The sequence below is a fragment of the Mesocricetus auratus genome, unplaced genomic scaffold, assembly GCF_017639785.1.
Source record: "Mesocricetus auratus isolate SY011 unplaced genomic scaffold, BCM_Maur_2.0 Super-Scaffold_100676, whole genome shotgun sequence".
Classification (NCBI taxonomy): domain Eukaryota; kingdom Metazoa; phylum Chordata; class Mammalia; order Rodentia; family Cricetidae; genus Mesocricetus; species Mesocricetus auratus.
The window spans coordinates 57,326,571-57,347,299 of NW_024429266.1; the positions used below are offsets into that span (position 1 = coordinate 57,326,571).

At 55.4% G+C, this 20,729-nt stretch overlaps 1 protein-coding gene across 6 annotated transcripts in view; it reads left to right on the plus strand.

The window, feature by feature from the left end:
* Window positions 1-20,729, plus strand: part of Cdk18 (cyclin dependent kinase 18) — a 29,065-nt gene extending 8,336 nt beyond the window's left edge. For 3 of the 6 annotated variants that reach the window (XM_040738141.1, XM_040738139.1, XM_040738142.1), the window contains exons 2-16: window positions 12,714-12,862; window positions 13,053-13,132; window positions 13,570-13,695; window positions 14,989-15,045; window positions 15,203-15,317; window positions 15,473-15,567; window positions 15,832-15,894; window positions 16,481-16,604; window positions 16,731-16,851; window positions 17,390-17,487; window positions 17,680-17,785; window positions 17,892-17,934; window positions 18,465-18,555; window positions 18,809-18,886; window positions 19,455-20,729. In XM_040738141.1, the coding sequence (XP_040594075.1) occupies window positions 12,739-12,862; window positions 13,053-13,132; window positions 13,570-13,695; window positions 14,989-15,045; window positions 15,203-15,317; window positions 15,473-15,567; window positions 15,832-15,894; window positions 16,481-16,604; window positions 16,731-16,851; window positions 17,390-17,487; window positions 17,680-17,785; window positions 17,892-17,934; window positions 18,465-18,555; window positions 18,809-18,886; window positions 19,455-19,489 (1,356 nt within the window). In that variant the 5' untranslated portion in view covers window positions 12,714-12,738 and the 3' untranslated portion in view covers window positions 19,490-20,729. Of the gene's footprint in view, window positions 1-10,264; window positions 10,494-12,713; window positions 12,863-13,052; window positions 13,133-13,499; window positions 13,696-14,988; window positions 15,046-15,202; window positions 15,318-15,472; window positions 15,568-15,831; window positions 15,895-16,480; window positions 16,605-16,730; window positions 16,852-17,389; window positions 17,488-17,679; window positions 17,786-17,891; window positions 17,935-18,464; window positions 18,556-18,808; window positions 18,893-19,454 lie in introns of those variants that run through there. The other 3 variants (XM_040738140.1, XM_040738143.1, XR_005873961.1) reach the window with 3 other exon arrangements.

Genomic DNA, 20,729 nt, shown 5'->3' on the forward strand with positions numbered 1-20,729 from the left:
GCCTGATAGCAGGCACGACCCTGGTAAGTCAGGACGCTCTGCCATGGAAGACATTGTCCCAAACTTTGGAAGGGACCGTGGCGATGCACACCCTCTTCCTGCTCATGTACACCGTGGGTATACTGAATCCCCCCTTTTGAGACAGAGTCTCTACATAGCCCTGGATGTCCTCAGACTCACTCTGTAGACAAGGCTGGCCTCGAACTCACAGAGATCTGCCTGCTTCTGCCTCCTAAATGCTGGGACTAAAGGCGCATGCCATCATGCCAAGCTGACCCTGCTTAAAAAAAATGTGTTTGAGCCAGAGATTGTTGTCAGCCTGGAGCTCCCCATCATGGTCAGGCTGACTGGCCAGCTACCTGTCCTTCCATTCACCTGTTTCTGCTGCCTGATAATGGGGTTATAAGCCTACTCTGCTGTGTCTGGCTTTTCCATAGATGCTGGAGATTTGAACTCTTGTCCTCCCTCTCCCCACCAGTAGCTGAAGTCTTCCCTGGAAACAGGTGAAGCAGAAAGAATGGCCCAGAAGAAGCAGGTTGACTTGTTCATTCGCTATTTACATGTGTGTGTCTCTTGCTGGCCACTGGTGCAGGCTGAAGCTTGGTATAAGGCCCGCCCCTGCCTCTCAATGGCTGGCAGCCTTTGGGCAAGCCGTCAGCTCCCCACCAGCTTCAGCTTCCTGATAGGATTGCAGTGATGTCATGTCTTCCCTGTGCCTCGGCTTCTTGCCTTACCTGATGCCGTTATTGGGGGGGGGTGACAGTTCATGGAGTTGCTGGGTCTGCACCTGAATCTTTTCTAAAGGCAGGACCTCTGTGCCAGGGACGCAAGGCCCAGCTCCCGACGTCGAGAGAGCATTCTCTGACAGTATTCCTCTCCTCTCTCTGAGCACCTGCTCTGTCTTGTTATCACAGGAAATCCTGAGATCTCCCACTGGTATCTGCCTACACACTTTACATCACTCCCTCTTCTGTCTAGGGAGTCCCTTCTTTCCCCTGGTACCAGCCGCCCAGCAAAGGAAACTCATGCAAGGTGAATAGATCTAGGGGACATAACCTTCTTTTCCATGTGCCCGTGGGATTCACTCCCGGAATCGGGTGTGTGGGTGGAGGGCAGGGGGTTTCCAGACTAGGTATGGCCAGCCAGGTGGTCACAGAGCCTCCCCCTTGATCTAAGTGTTGCATTTGAGCTGGGCACCGTATGCTGGGCTGATTCTCTCATGAAGCTTCATCGCCTAGCAAGACAGACAGAGGGGGCTGCTGCTTCCTTGACAATGGTACTCAGTAGCTGTGGGGAGCAGAACAGACATTGAACTGCACGTCATAGGCTCACTTCTGGCTCAGCTCTTCTCTGTCACTGTGAAGGGCCTTGGACAGATAACTATCTTGCTTGAGACAAACACAGGCCAGGGATTTCTATACCCCATCGACCCCTTGTCTTATGCCCTCATCTTTTGCCAGTGAGCTGTCTTAGCTTTGCGACCCTCCAAACTTCACAGCCCAGAAACTTCTCTCCACCGAGGTCTGGGTACCCAGTCCTTGCCATGGCTCACACAGGCAAGGAAACTGGAGGAGGCCTCACCCTCCAGTCAGGCAGAAGGAAAAAGTATTACCAAAGAAGTGGGCATAGGGACCAAGGCCTGCACAGGCATTGGATACTCAAGGGCAGGGTCTGTGAGCTACGGCTCCTTTCAAATCTCACCTGTTTTTGAATGGTCTATGAACTAAGAATGGTTTTTATTTTTTATTTGTTTTTTTGAGTCAAGGCCTTATGTATTCCCATGCTGGCCTAGAACTCCCTATATAGCTGAGAGCAACTTGAAATCCTAATTCTTCTTTCTCTTTGCATGTGTTACCATTTATAGTTTAGGTAGTACTGGAATTGAACTCAGGGCCTCATGCAAGCTAGGCAAGAACTTTGCCCACTGAACTGTGTCTGTGGGCCTGTTTTGACTTTTTAAGACAGTGTCTTGCTATGTAGCCCTGGTTGACCTGGAACTTGCTGTATAGACCAGGTTGGCCTGTCTCTCATCCATGAGTACTAGAATTAAAGGTATGCACACCACTTCAGGCCTAGGGTGTGTGTGTGTGTGTGTGTGCAGTGGTTGGGAAAAACTCAAAAGAACAATATTTTATGGCACTTAATTTGTAAAGCTGAGTCTCAGTGCCTTTAAGTAAGAGTTTCCTAACACACAAGGATGGCTTGCACGGCTGCAGCAGAGAGCATGGCCCGCAAGCCACGGGATAGTGGCTGGCTGACTTTTTATAGGAAAAGCCGGCTGACCCTTGTTCAGAGTCATCATGCTGTTCTCCGGCCTTGCCCTAAATCATTCTGGCATCTCAAGCTAAAAATACTTTTTATTTACGAAAAGGTATTGCTGTTTTCGTACTAGGTAAGCGGTAAAGGTTCAGTGTGGAAATGTTAGAAGGTGCAGATGAGGAGCAGTGAAAAACCACCCACAGCTCTAGAACCCAGGTGACCGTTGATGGCATTTTGACCAGTTGCCTGCCTTACATCTGCCATGATGGTGTCTGTGTTCATGTGGGGTGGGGTGTCTGTGCCCTGACTTGCAGTTTCTCCAGGTTGCTTTTTACTTGGAAATGCCTCTCAAACTGGACCCACGGGAGACATCCGGCCAGGTTCCTGGTAGACAGCTGGCCCTTGCATGTGGAGGCCCAGGGTTTGGGGGGGGGGGCTTGAGTGGTGGGTCTGAGAGTCACCAGCACGGGGGTTGTGGTTTCCACCCCAGGAGAGGATGAGATCACCCAGGAAATCTATTGTAGAGGGGAAGAGCAAAGGACCAAAGAGGGAACTTGGCCTGTGCTGTCATTCAGGGACAGGTGAGGAAGTGAGTTCACTAGACATGGGGCGGGGATGGGGGAGGGGAGGAGATGAAGGAGACCCAGGAGGTTGAGTTGTCCTTGAGACCCAGCAGCACAGAGCATGGGAGAGGAACACACGCTTGTGAACCCAGGAAGCAGAAGGGAGCCCTCCAGGGGCCTGTGCCCTGCCTGGTGAGTGACACTGACAGGGATATTTACAGAGCAGTGGAGTAGTTAGGGCCACCCAGAGGTTCTCTCGAGGAGGCATGGCGGAGCAGGAAATGGACCCAGGCCAGGGTGGTCACCTGGGCCAGTCCCAAAGGGGAGGCCCTGTGGAGTTCAAGAACGAGAGAGGGCGGCATAATTACCCAAAGCCTGGGCTGGCCAGCAGAGCCTGGTGGTGATTGTGGGGTGACACACTTGTTTCAGACAGCCGCTCTGATGGGAACCAGGGACATTAGAAGAGTGACCCATCAGAATGTGGCTAGGGGTTAATGCGGGCCAGGCTGGTGGGGTGGAGAATAACTAGGACTGCGTTTCAAAGAAGCCAGGAAATTCCCTTATGCTCACACCCCCTGCTTGTGGAACCCCGAGGTCCCCTGGGACACCAGCGTTTAAAGCCCCTGCAGCTCTGTGCTAAAGTTAGGCGTGGAGACAAATCGTGAGATGTGATGGGCTGCCCAGGAAGACAGAAAGGGCCTGAACTCGGTGTCCTATATTTCTTCTGTTTGTTGTAAAGGTGGCGGTATCTGCAGATGTGGGGGGCGGGGAGGGGGGAGGGGGCGACCGACCACAGAGCTGTTCCTTTAGGATTTAAAGAAAACCCCAGATAAGGTTGCAGAATTTGAATTTTAAAAAATATACAGTTCATGTTTGATTGCCTAATAAGAATAAGGATTATTCTGAGGACACGGTGTGGTGTTTTGTTACATATATCCATTGCATAGTGATCATATCTGGGCATTATCATTACTTTGTGGTGGGAATGGTCTCAAAGCCTTTTCTAAGCTAGTTCTGGTCTCCATCCTGTGCACAACAGCAGGGTTTATTTGCCCTCCACTCCAACTCTCCCCATGGCTCTCCCTTCTCTTGCCATCTCTCTGCCCCAGCCCCTGGTACCCACCGTTCTACTGTCCGCTTCTAAAAGAGCAGCTTTCTGTCTGTCTCTGTGTCTTGTCTTACTGCACTGAAAAAAAAATCGTATCCACTTGCTTCATCCGTGGCATGCACGGCAAGATTTCCTTCTTCACATCTGAATAGCATTCCCGATTTAAAAACCCAGCCCTGGATACTTGGCTGTCATGTTTCGTGGGCACCGGGAGTAACGCTGCAGTGGCGTCACTGCTCAGACACATCTCCCTTCCTTTGGGCATATACCCAGGACTGCTGAGTCACAGATTTGGGGGGGGCGTCTGAGTGAGATCTTTAAGGTGCAGGGCCAAGAGAAGCAGCAGAGGATGAAGAGAGCTCTGAGTGGGCGCAGAGATGGGAGATGGAGGCTGGGCCTGCCCTCTCCCTGCTCCCGGCCATGGTGCGGTCCCATATCGACTGCTTCTCAGGAAAGTGGCACTGTAGTTGGGTTTGGGAGCAGTTTTGCCAAGGGAAACATTGAGGAAGGCCCCGTCAGCCCAGATGGATGGTTTGTTCTGTCCACTAGGCCCAGAGCTGACAGCGAAGAGAAGGCAGCTTGTCCTAACTCATCACCGGGAAATCCCAGAACCTCCTTGAAAATTATAGGCAGACCTTAACCAAGCACCTCCCCCATCCCTTTCTTAAAAGAAAAAGCTATTGGATTCTATGTGTGCAAAGATCCCCGAGCTCCAAGAAGCCAGAGGGGACAGAGGAGACATCAGGAGGGTTGACATGGTGTCTACATGGAGGGCTAGGAGTGGGGTTGAAGCCAGGTCTGTGCCTAATGGAAACCTGCCCTGTGTGCCTCTGGTAGAGCCTGCCTTAGGTGATGGAAGTCTAAGAAGAGTTCCCAGGACAGCACCAGCCCTATCCCATAGCCCTGGAAGCAGCCAGATACATTTGGTTCTTTTCACTGTCTGCCCTCATTGGAATGCCTCTAAATTTGATGCTGTGTGACTTCCTGTGAGAATTTCTACTGGCCAGGAAGCTGTCCCTTCTGCCCCGTCCTCCCATCCCCATAGATGCAGATGAGGAGGGCTAGGGCGTAATGGAAGCCATGAGCCCAACCTTTGCATGTTCACTGGGGGCTTTGGGCAGACCACAAACATGGGGGTGTGATGAGGTAGACCCAGCCCTTGTCTATACACAGGCTAGCGATGGAGGTGAAGGAGCAGACAGCTACTGTTCCCAGTCAGGTACTCTGACAGGTGTGCCAGGATGATATGACTGGGGACCCCAAAACCCCAGGCAGGAGGAGATGTCAGCGGCACTGGGGGGGTCATATTTGACGTGGGTCTGGAGGATGAGCAGTTGGCTCTTCTCTGGTCCCTGGCCCACCTGTCACTGCAATCCAGTTCTCCCTTAAGCCAAAGAGAGCCAAGGGATAGAGTCCAGTGTGTGTGTGTGTGTGGGGGGGGCTGTACAGCTTGTTCTAGCGTACCCAAAGAGAGCGGGGCCAGACTGATGCTCCTGTGACCTCCTGTGGCCCTGCCAAGGGGAAGATAAACCTAAAACTGGTCTCTGGCTGCCAGAAAGGGGTTGGAAGGACACCAGTCCTGACTACACGTGGCAGTGGGTCCTGGAGCTCACAGCTGACCAAGGTACCATCTTTGTCCTTGAGGAGTCTAATGTTGGTGTATGTCTAAGAAGAAGGACACTTGAAGCTGCTGGGACTTGGGAGCTCAGTGGGCTCCTCAGTCACGTGTATTCCTTCTGGGTGTAAGGCCACGGGGAAACAGCCAGTAAAGAGGGCCCCGTTGTCCTTGCCCTGAACGACATCAGGCCTGGCTCTGAGTACATGAGGTGGCTCGGTGTCGGCAGGAGACAGTCATTTCACCGGGAGGAAGGAGGCATGCTCACGTAGAGGTGGCACCGTGGCAGGAAATGAGGAAGGACGTTCCAGAAGGACGCTGTGTGCGGAGCAGTGGGGTTGAGTGTGGCAAGGGCGGTTAACCAAAGGGGACCCTTCTGGAAGGGCTGAGAGCCGACTGCCAAGAAGACAGAGGGCTGCATGTGGCGGTGCCCACCTTTGATCCCAGCTCTCGGGAGGCAGAGGCAGGAGGAGCTCTTGTGAGTTTGAGGCCAGCCTGGTCTACATGATGAATTCCAGGACTACATAGAGAGACCCTGTCTCAAAAACAAAAGAGGAGGAGGGGGAGGCAGCAGGGGATCCAGACACCAGAGTCCTGTGTGCTAGACCTTGGAGTTTGTGCGTCCTGTGAAGGCTGTGCTTACTTGAGGGATGTGTCAGGGCATCGTGTTGGAAGCATGCTGAGGTGGAGCATGGGTGCCCGTCACAGTTGGATTAGAGGCTAGACGTTATCTCTGCTTGCAGGCAGGACTAGGACGCAGGGCACCTTTCTGCTCGCACTGCCAGTCTATGTACATTCTTTGACCCGGATGGAGAACTTTGGCGAGTAGGGCTCACGGCACGTGACTCTCACTATAGGCTCTTTCTGGTCAGCATGAGATACTGCATGCATTGGACCACCGAGCTACATCCCCACACCACAGCCAGACAAAAGATGCTGCAACACTTAGCCTCCCGACCTGGCTTCCTCTAGGTTTTGTCTAGCTTGGCCCCAGAAAGCCTTCTGCTTCCTGCATTCCAGAATCTGTAGGAATGTTCTCTGAGCTCAGTCACTGTCTGCGACATCTGTTCCTTGGCACAGTGACTGCAGGCCTGTCCGTCCTCCTCAGCTCTGGCCACCCTGAAGGACCCAGACCCACAGTCTTGCTCATCCGGCTGGGACAGGGTGTCGGTGAGGTGGGTTCCGGCTGCTGCCGTTCCCTGGGGCAGAGACAGCAGCCAGCTTCCCTGTGCCTCAACCTCCAGCAGGGTCAGGTGGCTGGCAGAGGATGATGGGACCTGCCAGCTCCTTCAAGTACAGCTTTCCCTGAAGGTGGATGCGTTTGAGGCCTTGCTTATGACGTCTGTAAACTTGGTCAGCTGTTGCCTCTAGTTCTTTGAAATCCCCCGAAGGCACACAGTGGCTAGGTGCCTGAGGTAGGGACAGGGCAGGGGAGTGGACAGTGTCAGCAGGCCTCCAGTTTTGTCTGCCTTTGGGACTCAGACCCTCTTAGGCTTCCGCAGCCCATAATTATATTTTCAGCCCCTGGCCATAGGCAGGCCCAGAGACTGACGCCAAGACAAAGCCTAACCCCCACTGTGCCACAAACCGTGCCTGCTGTCTGGTGCCAGCAAAGTGCAGGAACCACGCTGCCCTCAATGGAGGCAGGGCACCCAGCTGTCCTGGGTCTTTGGGGTTGACAAAACTGAAGACCCAAGAGACCCAAAGTACGTGTGCAAAGCCCACTGGAGGCAGAGCCCTCCCTATTGAGCAGGGCTGGTGAGCCAGGAGGCCAGTCAGGAAAGCCCAAAACCAGACAAGCTGGGTTACTGCAGTCCTGTCCAGTAGGAGTCCCTGGAGTGCCTGGAAGGAGTTCGCTGATGGATTCTCAGGGCTGGCCTCTGAAGTTAAGAAGTGATGATCACCCCTGCCCTGGGCTCCCTCCTAGTACCCTGTGTGTTCTGCCAATCTTCCTCAGCCGTCATGTTCTCCTGGCCAGGGTCCCAAGCTCAGGACAGGGATAGGAGGTGTCTGAGGTTGTCCTGGCCTGGGGACAACAGGCTAAGTGTATCCCCTATCTGGACTATGACCCTCTATAACTGGCTGAGCTACTGCGTGGGGTTTGCTTCCTCCTAAGAGGGCTGTAAGACCTGTCCCTGCTTTGCACTGGCCCTGTCCTGTGTGACCTGCAGAGTTGTCTGAGGAGGGGACCTGCCTCCTTCAACGTCTACTCTTCCAGTGTACCCAACTGCTTGCCCCCGGTGCTGCCCTCTTCCTGCTGGTATCTGGGCCAGTGGGGAGACAGTGGGCGGGGCTGTGTGGTTAGGCTGAAGCAGCACTGAGAGTCACCATGGGCTGTGCTGACGCTTCCTAAGTTCCCAGGACCCCCGCCCCCGCCACACACACCCCGGGACTGCTCCATGCTCTGACGGCTCAGCCACACGTCCTTGACTGCTTTCTCAACCCACATAAAATCTACCCCCCCACCAGCTACTACTTCCCTCCCCCACTGCTGCCATTGTCGGGTCCAGTCCTCTGTCTTTCACTCAGACTGGAGCTGCCTGACAGGGATGTTTACCTATTATAGTCTGTTGTTAGCATGGCAGCCGGAGGGAGTCCATTCAGACAGCAGTGGGACCTTGCCACTCGCCTGCTTACACACACACACCCCATACACCCAGATTCCCAGCACAGCCCCTGCTCTGCATCCCCCTGGCCTCCCTAGGACTGCCCCAAGGCTAGCATCTGCCCTGCCACCCTGCTCCCCAGGTTGATCTTCTTAGGGAGCCCTTCATTTTAATAATCTGTTTTCATTTTATGTGCACTGGTGTATTGTCTACACGGATGTCTGTGTGAGGGTGCTGGATCCCCTAGAACTAGAGTCACGGTTGTGAGCTGCCATGTGGGTGCTGGGAATCGAACCTGAGGTCCTCTGAAAGAGCAGCCAGTGCTCTTAACCATTGAGCCATCTCTCCAGCCCCAGGGAGTCCTGATCACCCTTTTGATGCTCATGCCTCTTCCCGATGCTATCCCTCCTTCCTCCCGATTTTCCTTGGCTGCACTTGCTGCCATCTGCAACCCTTCCTGTTTTCCTGTCTGTCTATCTCCTTACCCATCAGAGGCCACACAGGTCCCTGTAGAGTGCTTGGCTGACTGTTGACTGAGGTGGGAAAGAACATTTGCAACCTGGGGCTCAGGGAGGGGACGGGACTGGGGAGGACCTCAGCTAGAAGGGAGGAGTCATGTGGTCACTGTCATGCACTTGACAACCAGGAAACTGCTGCCTCCTCAGTTTGAGCAGGTCAGCCCCTTGCTGTCTGTGGGCCCCTTCTTACAGTCTGTGGGTGCTAACTGAAGCATGTTCCCCTTCCTCACTGGCTCCTGGCTGACCTCAGAATGGCTGGCCTTTGTCACAGTGTACGGTGGCCCCTAGCGAAACCTCCCTTTCCTCCAGGTCTGGCTCCTCCTCCCTGCCCCTGTGACACCCTTGTCTCTAGCACCAACAGGAAGTGCTGGCAGCTGGTGTGTGCCTAGGAGCCAAGGAGACTTACCTGGGCAGGAGGCAGGCTGGCTAGGGTCTGTGACCTCCCCCATGCCACCCTGCTAGATGTCACCCTCTACACCACACTTCTCTTCCCCTGGCACCAGCAGCACGGGACAGACCCAGATGGCTCTTTGGCCTGGGGACAAAGGCCACACTGTGCCTGGCCCTGGGCGGGCCTCGGGCTGGGCCACACTGGGCCTTTCTGTCCCTAGTTGGGGATGAGGGGCAGACAGCACCAAGGTGACAGGCCCTTTTCCTGTCTCCCTTCCCCCTCGGCCCCCAAATCTAAGGAGCTGATTCTCCCAAGGCAAGAGTGACAGAGCATCTTGTGTCTTGAGCTGGGGAAAAACAAACCATTCACTGCCCAGACTGCCCTGTCACACCCAAGACCCTATTGGGTTCAATGCTCTAATTGTCCCTTGCAGAGAGAAGTAGCCACTCTGCTCTGGTCACCATTCCTGCTGCCTGCTCCCCTGTCACCATCAGGAAGTCCATCCTCAAGTCTGACCTCCATTCCTCATGCTGTAGTGACAGCCATTTCCTCTTGGCTGCTTCTCCAGCAGAGAGAACAGCTGGTTGCTATTGCTGTGCAGTCGTCTGACACACTGCTCAGGTCAAGCCTTGAGTCTAGAGCCTCGGTTCCATTCCACGTTGCCAGCTTTTCCTCTCCGTTCTGCCCGCCACTCCGTCCTGGGCCAGCTATTGGCTCTTTACTCCCAACTGAACCCTAGAACGAGCAGATGGGATGTTGGCTTGATCCTTGTCTTGAAGAAATTATCCGCACTAAGCAAAAGCCAGGGTGTAAATCATGGTAGCTACTGGGAGATCCCCAAGCCAGCAACCCATCCCACCATAAGCCCACACTGCAGGCTGACTGTACGGGAAAGCTGTTTTCAGACAGCTGATTCCTCTTGACGGAGCTGAATTCGTCAACAGCCAAGTGTGTGTGTCCCCTGCATCCCTTGAACAGCCTTGGCCACATGCCCCATGTCCCCTCAGATAGCTATGGTGGTGCGTGTGAGCGTGTACACTCACACACACACACACACACACACACACACACCATTCCCCTTGGTTTGCTCCTAGAGCTTAGGAAGTGTTTGTGTGTTCCCCAGTTGTAGCAGCCCCCTGTGGGGCTCCTGAAGCTGTGTCTGTCTCCTTCCTGCATCCTCTGCAGCTCCAAGAGCTCTCTCCTAGCCCTGATGGTAGATTGGAAGGGTGGGGTGACAGTCAGCCTTCACCTGAACCCCAGACGCTGCCAACCATGTCTTCACATGCTGACTGTCGGAGACCCTGTTTTAAATACGTATCTTCCGCCCGTCTTGGAGAGACAGGGCTATAATCCTAGCCCTTGGGAGACAGGAAGATTGGAAACCCGAAGCTGCCCGGGGCTACAGTGGAATACGCATTGCCAAAGAAGAATGGGTGGGTACAGCGCTCAGTGATTGAGAGTGTTTGCTGCTCTTCCAGACGACCTGGGTTCAGGTCCTCAAGCCCATCTCAGCCAGCTCACAGATGCCCAAAATTTCAACGCCAGAGGATCCAACTCCATCTTCTGCCCCTCAGGGGCACCCGCATACACACACACACACACACACACACATGCACGCACGCACGCACACACTCGCACACGCAACACGCACACAAACAGAGGCACACACGCACGCACACGAGCACACACGCACACATGCACACACATTGACATAAATTTTTAAGAAATCCTGAAGGAGAAGGTGGAGACATTTTTTCCTTTCCTACCACTTACAGGGCCCTGGGTTCAATCCCAAGCATTTCCCCAGGCCCCAGTTCCAGGGGCTCTTACTTAGAATGTGCTCTGATGTCCCTTGGTCAGAGCACATTCAGCTGGACAGCAATAGGCATGTACATGGAGTGATCACTGCCCTCTGGTCTTGCTGGGAAAGGGCATCACCAGACAGGGCGTGTCTGAGACTTCTTGTAACTGGAGTCTGTCTGTCCTGTTACCTCTGTGGGTCCTTTCAGCTAGATGCCACACATAGGGGCATGTAGCAGGGTGGCTGTCCTCTGGGAGCTCCCGGAGTTCTGCAGAAGGCAGGCCTGTGACAAAGTCATACAGGCCAGGGCCATAAGTGGGAATCCTTGGTGAACCCAGGTGGACAAGACAAGGAAGCCGAGAAGAGCCTGAGCCGTGTGCTGTCGTCAGCCTGGGTCCCTCGGGAACAGGGGTCTTGGTTAGCTACTGTAAGCTAGTGTCCAGCACCGTGCTGTATGCAGGAGATGCTCCGCCGGCAGTATGCCATCCTGAACTGACTTGGTCTGCAAGCTCCTCAGCAGAGGAGGGCTCAGCTGGCAGTGCAGGCCAGAGCCTTCTGCTTGGAAAGACACAGGCCCAGCTCAGCTGTGGTAGGGGCAGCCAGGAGCACGGAGTGCCAGGGAGAGGACCTTTTCCAGGCTCACAGAGGATATGATCGTTAAGCAAAGCAAACATGGTACTGACCCATAATCCTTTAAACCAGGAGGATTCAGGAGGGGCCTGGTTGCCTTGGCAACTGGGTGCTGGCCAGCCGCAGGCCTGAGCATCCTCCAGAAGTGGGTTATAAGTAGGCCCAGGGAGGAGTGCAGATGGCCCCTCCCAGACAGGGTTGGCTCGCCTGATGCCTTCCAGGACAGGGAGCAGGGTGGGGCTGGGGCTAAGGGGGGTTGTGTAGCCTCTGACACCTGCAGCCCCACTTATGAAACCCGTGGAGAGTGGGGCCTGTGGGCAAAGCATGGAGGTGCACACCTTTAATCCCAGCACTCGGGAGGCTGAGGCAGATGGGTCTCTGTGAGTTCAAGGCCAGCATGGTCTATATAATGAGTTCCAGGCCAGGCAGAAATATACACTGAGACTCTGTCTCAAGAGATATAAAGGAGGGAGGGAGGAAGAGAGGGAGAGGGGGGGAGGGGGAGGGAGGGAGGAAGAGAGGGGAGGAGGGAGGAGGGAGGGAGGGAGGGCCGGCGGGTGGGCACAGAGCATCCACCTGTGGGAAGCAGCAGTAACACTGGTGATGCTGGCTGCAGACCAGGACTTAGAGGGCGATAGAACAGGGCAGCTCCCGCCACACGGTGTCCTCAGCCCAGGGCACCCAGGCCTGCTCAGAGGGCTGAGGCGAGGGAGGGGCAAGCAGCTCAGGCTTCCCTTTTCCTGGGCCACCTGAGTTTCCCACGCTGCTCCCGATGGGTTGGGCTGGGACATACACTTGTTCTCCCCTGATCGCCTTCCTAAGGATCCAGGATGAGAGAGGACACATTCCAGTATCCATTTCCGGTCTCATGGAGATTGAAGCCTGTTGACAAGTGGGCACCAACCAGTTAGGCTCTTTCAGAAAGAGCCAATGGCCCAAGGGCCATCCATTCCTGGTATCCTGCCTCAGAGATCTCCAGACACTCCAGCTGAAGGCTGAATGTCTGGAGTGGCCTCTTGCAAGCCGGTAGCTATTCCCATCGATGCTGTGACGGCAAGGGAGGGAGGGAGTATTCATGGACAGAAGGTGGCTGAGAGTCACTGGAGAGAGGAACAAGGTTAGGCCCTGCCGTCACAGAGCTGAGGTGCTGGTCAGGACGACCTCGAGTGTGCCATGTGGATGTAGAGTGGCCACATTGCCGTGTTCTCCCTCTGTGTCCCAGGACCCGCAACGGACCCCTGCCTACCATGAACAAGATGAAGAACTTCAAGCGAAGGCTGTCCCTGTCCGTGCCTCGCCCAGAGACCATTGAGGAGTCCTTGACTGAGTTCACCGAGCAGTTCAACCAGCTCCACGCCCAGAGGAATGAGGGTGAGGGCCAGGCCACCTCCATCTTTCCCACCAGACTCCCTATGAGCCCTGCCTACCAGCCGCCCAGTACATTAGGGAGGTGGGGGTGGGGTGCCCTGGCCTGTCGAGCGGGAGGGAGGAACTGACACCTGTCCCACTCAGACTTGCCGCTCAGTCCTGTGGGCTGAAACCAAGCATGTTCTCCCCACAGATGGTGGGGACGAGCCCGGGCAGCTGTCCCCAGGTGAGCAGTATCAACAACGGCAGAGCCAGCGCCGCTTCTCCATGGAGGTGAGGGTGCCCCCCAGGCTTCACAGGGCAGGCACATCCACAGCAGGGTGGTTCCTCTAGAGCCAGTCACTGAGGGTTCAAACCGGAGGAAGTTGTTGTGGGAATTGTGTGAGAATGTATGCCAAGTGCTAGAACATTCCTGGATAGACACCTCGACTGTTCTTGTGACCCACACACCTGTGCCAGTTATAGGGAAAATGTGCTTACAACATTACACTGTGGGAGGGTGAGATTTATGCTCTTCAGTCAGTGCTGCTGTGGCCCAGAGAGGTCACACAGTAATCCTTGTAAGTTCACATATGTATACGCTTCCGGTAGCTGTGAGCCTGAGGTCACAGACTGGCTTAGCCCTGCTCTGTATGTACAGATAAGTCCAGAGGGAGAGGCAAGGGCCTCCTGGGGACAACATGGCGTTCCCTTCCAATCTGCCACCTCAGGACCTCAACAAGAGGCTATCTTTGCCCATGGATATCCGCCTGCCCCAGGAATTCCTGCAGAAGCTACAGCTGGAAAGCCCAGGGCTGCCCAAACCACTTACCCGAATGTCCCGTCGCGCTTCCCTGGTGAGTCCAAAGAGGGTCAGAGTTTGCTGAGTGCAAGACACCAGCATGGGTAGAGTTCTGACTGGCCTTGTTCATCCTAGCTGAGGCCTAGAGTGGTTTCCAGAAAGATTCCCATGCCTCTGGCGCCACCTGCTGTCCTCTGCAGATCCCAGTGGTCTCCCTGTGTCAACCACACAACTGGGTATGGAGCTAAGTAGGCCCCAGGGTCGTCCAGATTAAGACCAATAAATCAGTGTTGTGACTCATGTCTGTACTCCCGGCATTCCTTGGGATGCTGATGCAGAAGGAGTGCCAAGAATTCAAGGCCAGCCTGTGCTACAGTTCCAGGCCAGCCTGTGTTACAGTTCCACTGTAAGACAGTGTCTCAAGAAAACAAAACCAGGAGGAGTCAGATAGGGTCAGGTTGTGTTTCACTGTATAGAGACATGGTTCAAGACTCTCCCCGGCCCCACTATCGTGGGCATGTTCTTGGTTGTCCCCAAATAGCCATTGTGTGCACCCACAAGTTCACTCGTGCACTAGCAGGAAGAAAGATGCCCCTTCCTCACCAGAGATCACTGATGGGAAGAGATAGGCACATCTCTGAAGCTAGTCACTACTGTGTGCTCAGGGGCTTGGAGAACATTGGTCAAGGAAGCATTTTCCTGGCTGATGAGAAAAACAAACAGACTCGGCTGTGGCCATCTATTCCTGCTAGAAGGCCATGCCGTCTGTTTTATAGCACACATAAATTATGGGATGCTTAAAAAAATGAAGACCTCCCCAAGAAAACAACAAAGAAACAAACAAAAAGGCTAACCCATCAGAACACCCATCACACGCCTCCAGGTCCCAGCTTCCTGTGAGAAGCTCCTCGAAGCCTCTCGGTGAATGAGTCTCAGAGCTCTGTCTTATTAAGACGTGTCCTGTCCTGAGCTAGAAGAGATGAAGGGACGAGAGACCGGGGCAGGGGCCTGATGTTAACTCCACCTAGTGGAGAATGACAGAATGACAACCCCCCCCAGGAGCCAGGCAGGCAGAGAGGTGGGCCCTGGGAAGGCAAGGCAGCTCCGTGTGTCCATCTCCAACTCATGCAGGAAGGAGCCCCCATTGAAGGGGCCCTTCAACTCTTTAAGGATGAAGGGGAGGAGGAGGAGGAGGAGGAGGAGGCTTTGAAGCCGTCCTCCCTCGAGCTCGTAGCCTTGGATCCTCTCTGATCAATGAGGGTGTCTCACTATCCCTCCACCTTCGGGAACGTGGACTAGAAAGATCTGCTGCGGCTTTGTCTCTCACAGTCTCCTGTCTGCTTTCCAGTCAGATATCGGCTTTGGGAAACTGGAAACGTATGTGAAACTGGACAAACTTGGGGAGGTAAGAGGCCCGTGTTGTTCTCTCCAGACAGCAGGTAGGATGGTTTTGACTCTGCTCTGCTCCTCACCGCTCCTGACCCTCAGAGTCTATAAGGGGCGGAGCAGGGAAGAGAGCAGGAGTAATACCCCTGGGGCTAACCAGTGGTACTCTGTCCCAGGGTACCTATGCCACCGTCTTCAAGGGTCGCAGCAAGCTGACAGAGAACCTTGTGGCCCTGAAGGAGATCCGGCTGGAGCACGAGGAGGGGGCGCCCTGTACTGCTATTCGAGAGGGTACAATGTCCGGGTCTGCCTCCTGGGCCTCTGGGAAGAGAGTCTCAACAACCCTCACCCTGCGGGAGCCTGGGTTGAGGGCCATTGCTGGCCCCAGGAAGGGACAGTGGGGGGCATTGGTGGGCCTGGGGACCCAGGTGGGCCTGTCTCCCCAGTGTCTCTGCTGAAGGACCTGAAACACGCCAATATTGTGACCCTGCATGACCTCATTCACACAGATCGGTCCCTCACCCTGGTGTTTGAGTACCTGGTGAGCTGGGCTTGGGGCTGGCAGCTTCTTCCCCTGTGGGGGGGGGTGAGGTGGGGAAGGGACGAGTGGGAGGGACGGGGCAAGGGAAGGACCCAAGCCTTCGTTTGCCAATTAAGTCCCCATAGGGAAGTGGGTCAAGAGTTCGGAGCCAGGGCCCCGCACCGCCACCAGGCATGGGCCCTGACTGAAGAGGGCTTCCTTCCAGCCTGGGTGTGGACCACTGGCCAGGCAGGGGGCGGAACTGAACCTGACTGTCTGTTCCAGGACAGTGACCTGAAACAGTATCTAGACCACTGTGGAAACCTCATGAGCATGCAGAATGTCAAGGTGAGGGCTCTAAGGTAGGGACAGCACATGGCAGCTGTCTGTCACCAAGCCCAGCGTGGGATGCTGCTCTTGCCACCAGCTGCTGAGGTTGCTCAGAGTTTCAAATGCAGGAAGGGAGGGAAAGGCCAATCGGCCACTCTAGAAGCCGTTCTGAGCACCCCTGCCAAGAACAGACTTACCCTCCACTGCTGTCTATCCACTGCTACAGACCCCTCTCTTACTCTGAATACCAAGCATGAGTCGTCTGCCTGAGTGAAGGGGCCTCCTGAGAACCGAGGAGGGTGAATGACCAGCTCTAGTGACCAAGCACATACATGCCCGCCGGTGGGACCCCCACTCCCTGTGCTCCCCTGCTTCACATCTAGAGACCACACCAGCCCCCTCACACTCACTGCCTCCTCTCCAGGCCTGGCCTGGTCTCCATGTGTGATTCCCTGGTGTGCACAGGTCCCAGGTGGCCTGCAGTGTAGCCTGCAGAACCAGGGAGGCTCCCTAGAGATTTGGGCTGCTCTCCCATTCCTCTCCAGCCTGAGGCAGAGGCGTAGGGCTCTGGTCCCACCACGCTCCTTGTTTCTCTCTTCTCCAGATTTTCATGTTCCAGCTGCTCCGGGGTCTGGCCTACTGCCACCGCCGCAAGATCCTGCACCGGGACCTGAAGCCCCAGAACCTGCTCATCAATGAGAGGGGCGAGCTGAAGCTGGCTGACTTTGGTGAGGCTGATGTCGGGGTTCGCATGTGGGCCTGGCCCCTGGGGTGCACAGCCTCCTCGGGATGTAGGGCTTCTGAGGGATGCCTGAATACCTTTCACGGAGGTTCAGTGACATGTCTGTTCCTAGGCCTGGCCCGGGCCAAGTCAGTGCCCACAAAGACGTATTCCAATGAAGTGGTAACCCTCTGGTACAGGCCCCCAGATGTGCTGCTGGGATCCACAGAGTACTCCACCCCCATTGACATGTGGTGAGTGAGCAGTAGAGGGAGATGGAGAGACTGTCCACATCCTTAGACCGCCCCTCCTCCCTGCTGCGCTGCCACTAGCAAATGAAGTCTGAACTGCATCAGGCCCTCGGAGCTTATAGACCCTCGAATGCTGTGCTTCTGAAATGCTTCCCCAGGGGTGGAGGTGGGAATTGCCAGAGGGTAGATGAGTCTTCCCCCCAAACATCTTGGAAGAGACATACTATTTTATTGTTAAAATTGGCAAATGTATAATTTAGTGTAAAATGAAATCAGCTCACCTTGAAAGCCAGCACAGGTTTCTGGCCAAGCCCAAGTCTCCCCCAGGGAGTAAGAGTATCCATCTGCCTTTCTGCCTAGCAGAGTTAAGGAGACCCAGGGCTCACAGAGAGGGACCATAGTGGGAGTCTGCTTGGCTCTAGGAGTCTTTCAAGTCCCAGATGTGACCTCTCAGACTTGTTAGGGTGTCATTGGAATCCTCACACAGAAGCCTTCTGAGGGGCTGTGCTTCCTGGCCTCACCGCTGCCCTTGCTTCCCCAGGGGCGTGGGCTGCATCCTCTATGAGATGGCCACCGGGAAGCCCCTCTTCCCAGGCTCTACCGTCAAGGAAGAGTTGCACCTCATCTTCCGTCTCCTGGGTTAGTTTCCTTCTTTACATCAGCCTTGCCACCAGGGGGCGCCAGAACTCTGTCCACTCTGGAGCACGGAGGACTGGGTTGGGTGGGGACCAGCTAGCTTTGGCTACTCTTTGCTGTCTCCTTCCACATTGCATCCTCGCCATATCGGCCTCGTCCCTTCACTCGTACTTCTTACCGGTCCCGTGTCTCCAGGCACTCCTACAGAAGAGACATGGCCGGGTGTGACGTCCCTCTCCGAGTTTCAAGCCTACAACTTCCCCCGGTACCTGCCACAGCCGCTGCTCAGCCACGCTCCCAGGTAGTCCCTTCCCAGGACCCTCTCTCCCCAGTATGATCTCCCTCCCAGAGGTTCGGGTCCCCAGGCTGCCCCTGGCTGCGCCTGTGCCAGCGCCTCCTCCTTGCAGGTTGGATACTGAAGGCATCAACCTCCTGGCCAGCCTCCTCCTGGTAAGTTTCCTCCCATCCTACCCATGGAGAGACAACTAAAGAAAGCCAGGCCAGGAGCTCAGATACTACCCGTGACTCCAAAGCCCAGGAGGGATGCTAGTCTCTGTGCTTGGCACCCATGACCTGGTTGGACACGTCCTGAGGACGGGAGGCTCCGTGGCGGGTACCAGTTTATCTGTTAGAAGATGCTGGGGATACACCAAGATTGTGGGGATGGTGCAGCACCTGCCTGGGAGCAAGCGCAGGATAAAGCGTAGTTAACAGTGCTATCTGCAGATAGCACCGGTACTCACTCGGGTGCCGACTGTCATGGCCTTCTCATGTATGCCCATCCCAAGAAGCAGCCACTCTTCCAGGAAGCCCCATTTCAGGCTTTCTCTGGCTTCCAAACCCTGGTATCCTAGGACCGAGGCTGTCTGATTTGTGTCCGATGAGGGCTTCTTCCACCTTGGTCATCTGACTTAGCGTAGGAGTCCCATTTTCTAGAAGGTTCTCCAGCAGGAGCCAAGAGCATACCCTGTGCCTTTCAGTACGAATCCAAGAGTCGCATGTCAGCAGAGGCAGCCCTAAGTCACCCGTACTTCCAGTCTCTGGGAGAGCGTATACACCAGCTTGATGACAGTAAGTATCCAAGGGATGAGGGGCAGCCGGGACAAGGGAGGGGGACAGCGGATACAGGCTGGGCTATAACAGAGGCTGGACACCTGGGTCCAGGCAAATGGTCTTGAGCGCATGGCCTCCCCTTCCCAGTTCCCCTTTGGAGAACTGAGTCTTGGCTGGAGGGTGCCTTGGCCCTGTAGATTTAGTGGAAGTAGGGAGAGGCAGGAAGAGAGTGACTCCACTGAAGCCTCCCCTACCCTCTTCTCTTGCTCAGCTGCCTCCATCTTCTCCCTGAGAGAGATCCAGCTCCAAAAGGACCCAGGCTATCGTGGCCTGGCCTTCCAGCACCCAGGTAAGGCTACATGCTCTCCCTGTACCCTTTGCTAGAAATAGCCGAGTAGACCACCCTTCCCCGGGGTGGGGGCTCCTTTAAGAAAGAGATGGTCCCAGCAGTCCACCCTTAGGATAGGGAGTCAACACCCCCTCCCCATAATACCTTACAGGATGTTCCTCCCTCACCTACCTCCACCCAGATGGAGCGCTGCCTTTTACAGTAACCCTGGCCAGGGTGTGCCCTGTCCCAGGCGTGCTCTCTGTGAAGACCCCGAGCTCCAGGCCAGTTAAAACTTCGTCCCTAGCACAGCCAGTGGGCTTGAACTGAGCGTGGTTCTCATGCATTCATTGCCTCATATAATCTTTAAAACACCCTGTGGGGCCAGCACTAGAAATGCTCTCCACTTCAGTGAAACTGAGGCCCCTAGAAGTTAAGCCTCAGTTTCACACAGCTCACACGCAACGGAGATGAGACTTGAATCCAAGTGCACACGCTTGCTCACTGGATCAGAGCATGTGAAGGACAAGTGTCCCTTTAGTCCCCTTCCCACCCCCCCCATTCTTTTCTGCCCCCCTCCATTCTCCAGGGCGGGGGAAGAACCGTCGGCAGAGCATCTTCTGAGCCATGCCCACCCTGCTGCAACTCAAGGGACGAGAGGCCACACGGAGCGTGAATTCAGGAAGTATGGGGCCTGTGTGGCCATCCGAGGGCTGAACAATGAACGCCTGTGGCCAGTCTGGAGGACCACTTGGCAGCCCTGGTGGTAGCAGTTACTTCCTTTCCTTGCTTGCCACATACCTCTGTGGTGGCCTCTACCTGGACACCAACCCCTTTGTCACCCGCTGTGGGATGGGGCGTGAGCTGCTTCCCTGAGAGGAAGTGAGGGTCAAGGGGGGGACCTGGGACCCTTTCCCAGCTGGAGTGCAGGGGAACTTGGGGGCCCTGGGCTTGCCTGGCTCATCAGCTGACAGCCCCTTTGGACATTCGCTTTACCTTCTTCCCCTCCAAGAACAAGGAATATTCTAGGAACAAGGCACTGGGACCCTGGAATTGTGCCAGTGTATGTGCTAACCCCACCCAAAGGCAGACATCCCTGGAGCGTCAAAAAGAAAAAAGAATAGTATCCCCTCTTGTCACCACCCCCAACATGCTACTGCCCCTCGGTGCTGGAAGCCCTTATACCCTCTGGCTTGAACCAAGGCTAAAAAGCACCAGCATGCTGCCCCTGCCCAACTGCACCTGGATGTGGTCTGGTCCTCCCAGCCGTACTCCTGCCGCCTCAGCCACCCCCCTGCCCATCCCCCAGTCTGGAAAGGGTTGCCTTAACTGGCAGGTGGTAGAGTGCACACTGTTCTTGGAGCTCTGGCCTGTGTCCCTCCCCCCTAAGCCGCTCGCACGGGTGTTATCAACCCTGAGGGATGATAAGTCAACCCTGTCTCAGGGTCCTGTGGCTGGCACCCAGATATGCAAGGTCACCCTGATGCTGGTACCAAGGTGGCCTCGGCTCTTTGGGGCTGGTGCAGCCTTTCCCCCATGCCCCACCTCCTTCCTAGCCCTGTCCGCCTGACCCTGGCCCCAGCCTCTAGAGAGGGCAGTCCTGAGAGTAAGGATGCTGGCACCACAGCATAAGCTGGAGAAGGAGCCCTTCCTCAGCACCCCTCCCATGTTCCAGGGCCTCCCCAACACTTGGCTGAACTTGAAGGGCAAAGGCCAAGGGGAGGGCACGCCCATGTTTTCTCCACGGGCCCCACCCCCACCCCAACCCCTTGGAGCCTGGGTTCTCCCTGACCCCCTTCCCCACTGACTGTGAATGTCCTGTGACTCAGAGCAAAGACAGAGAATATATTTAATTCATGTTGTA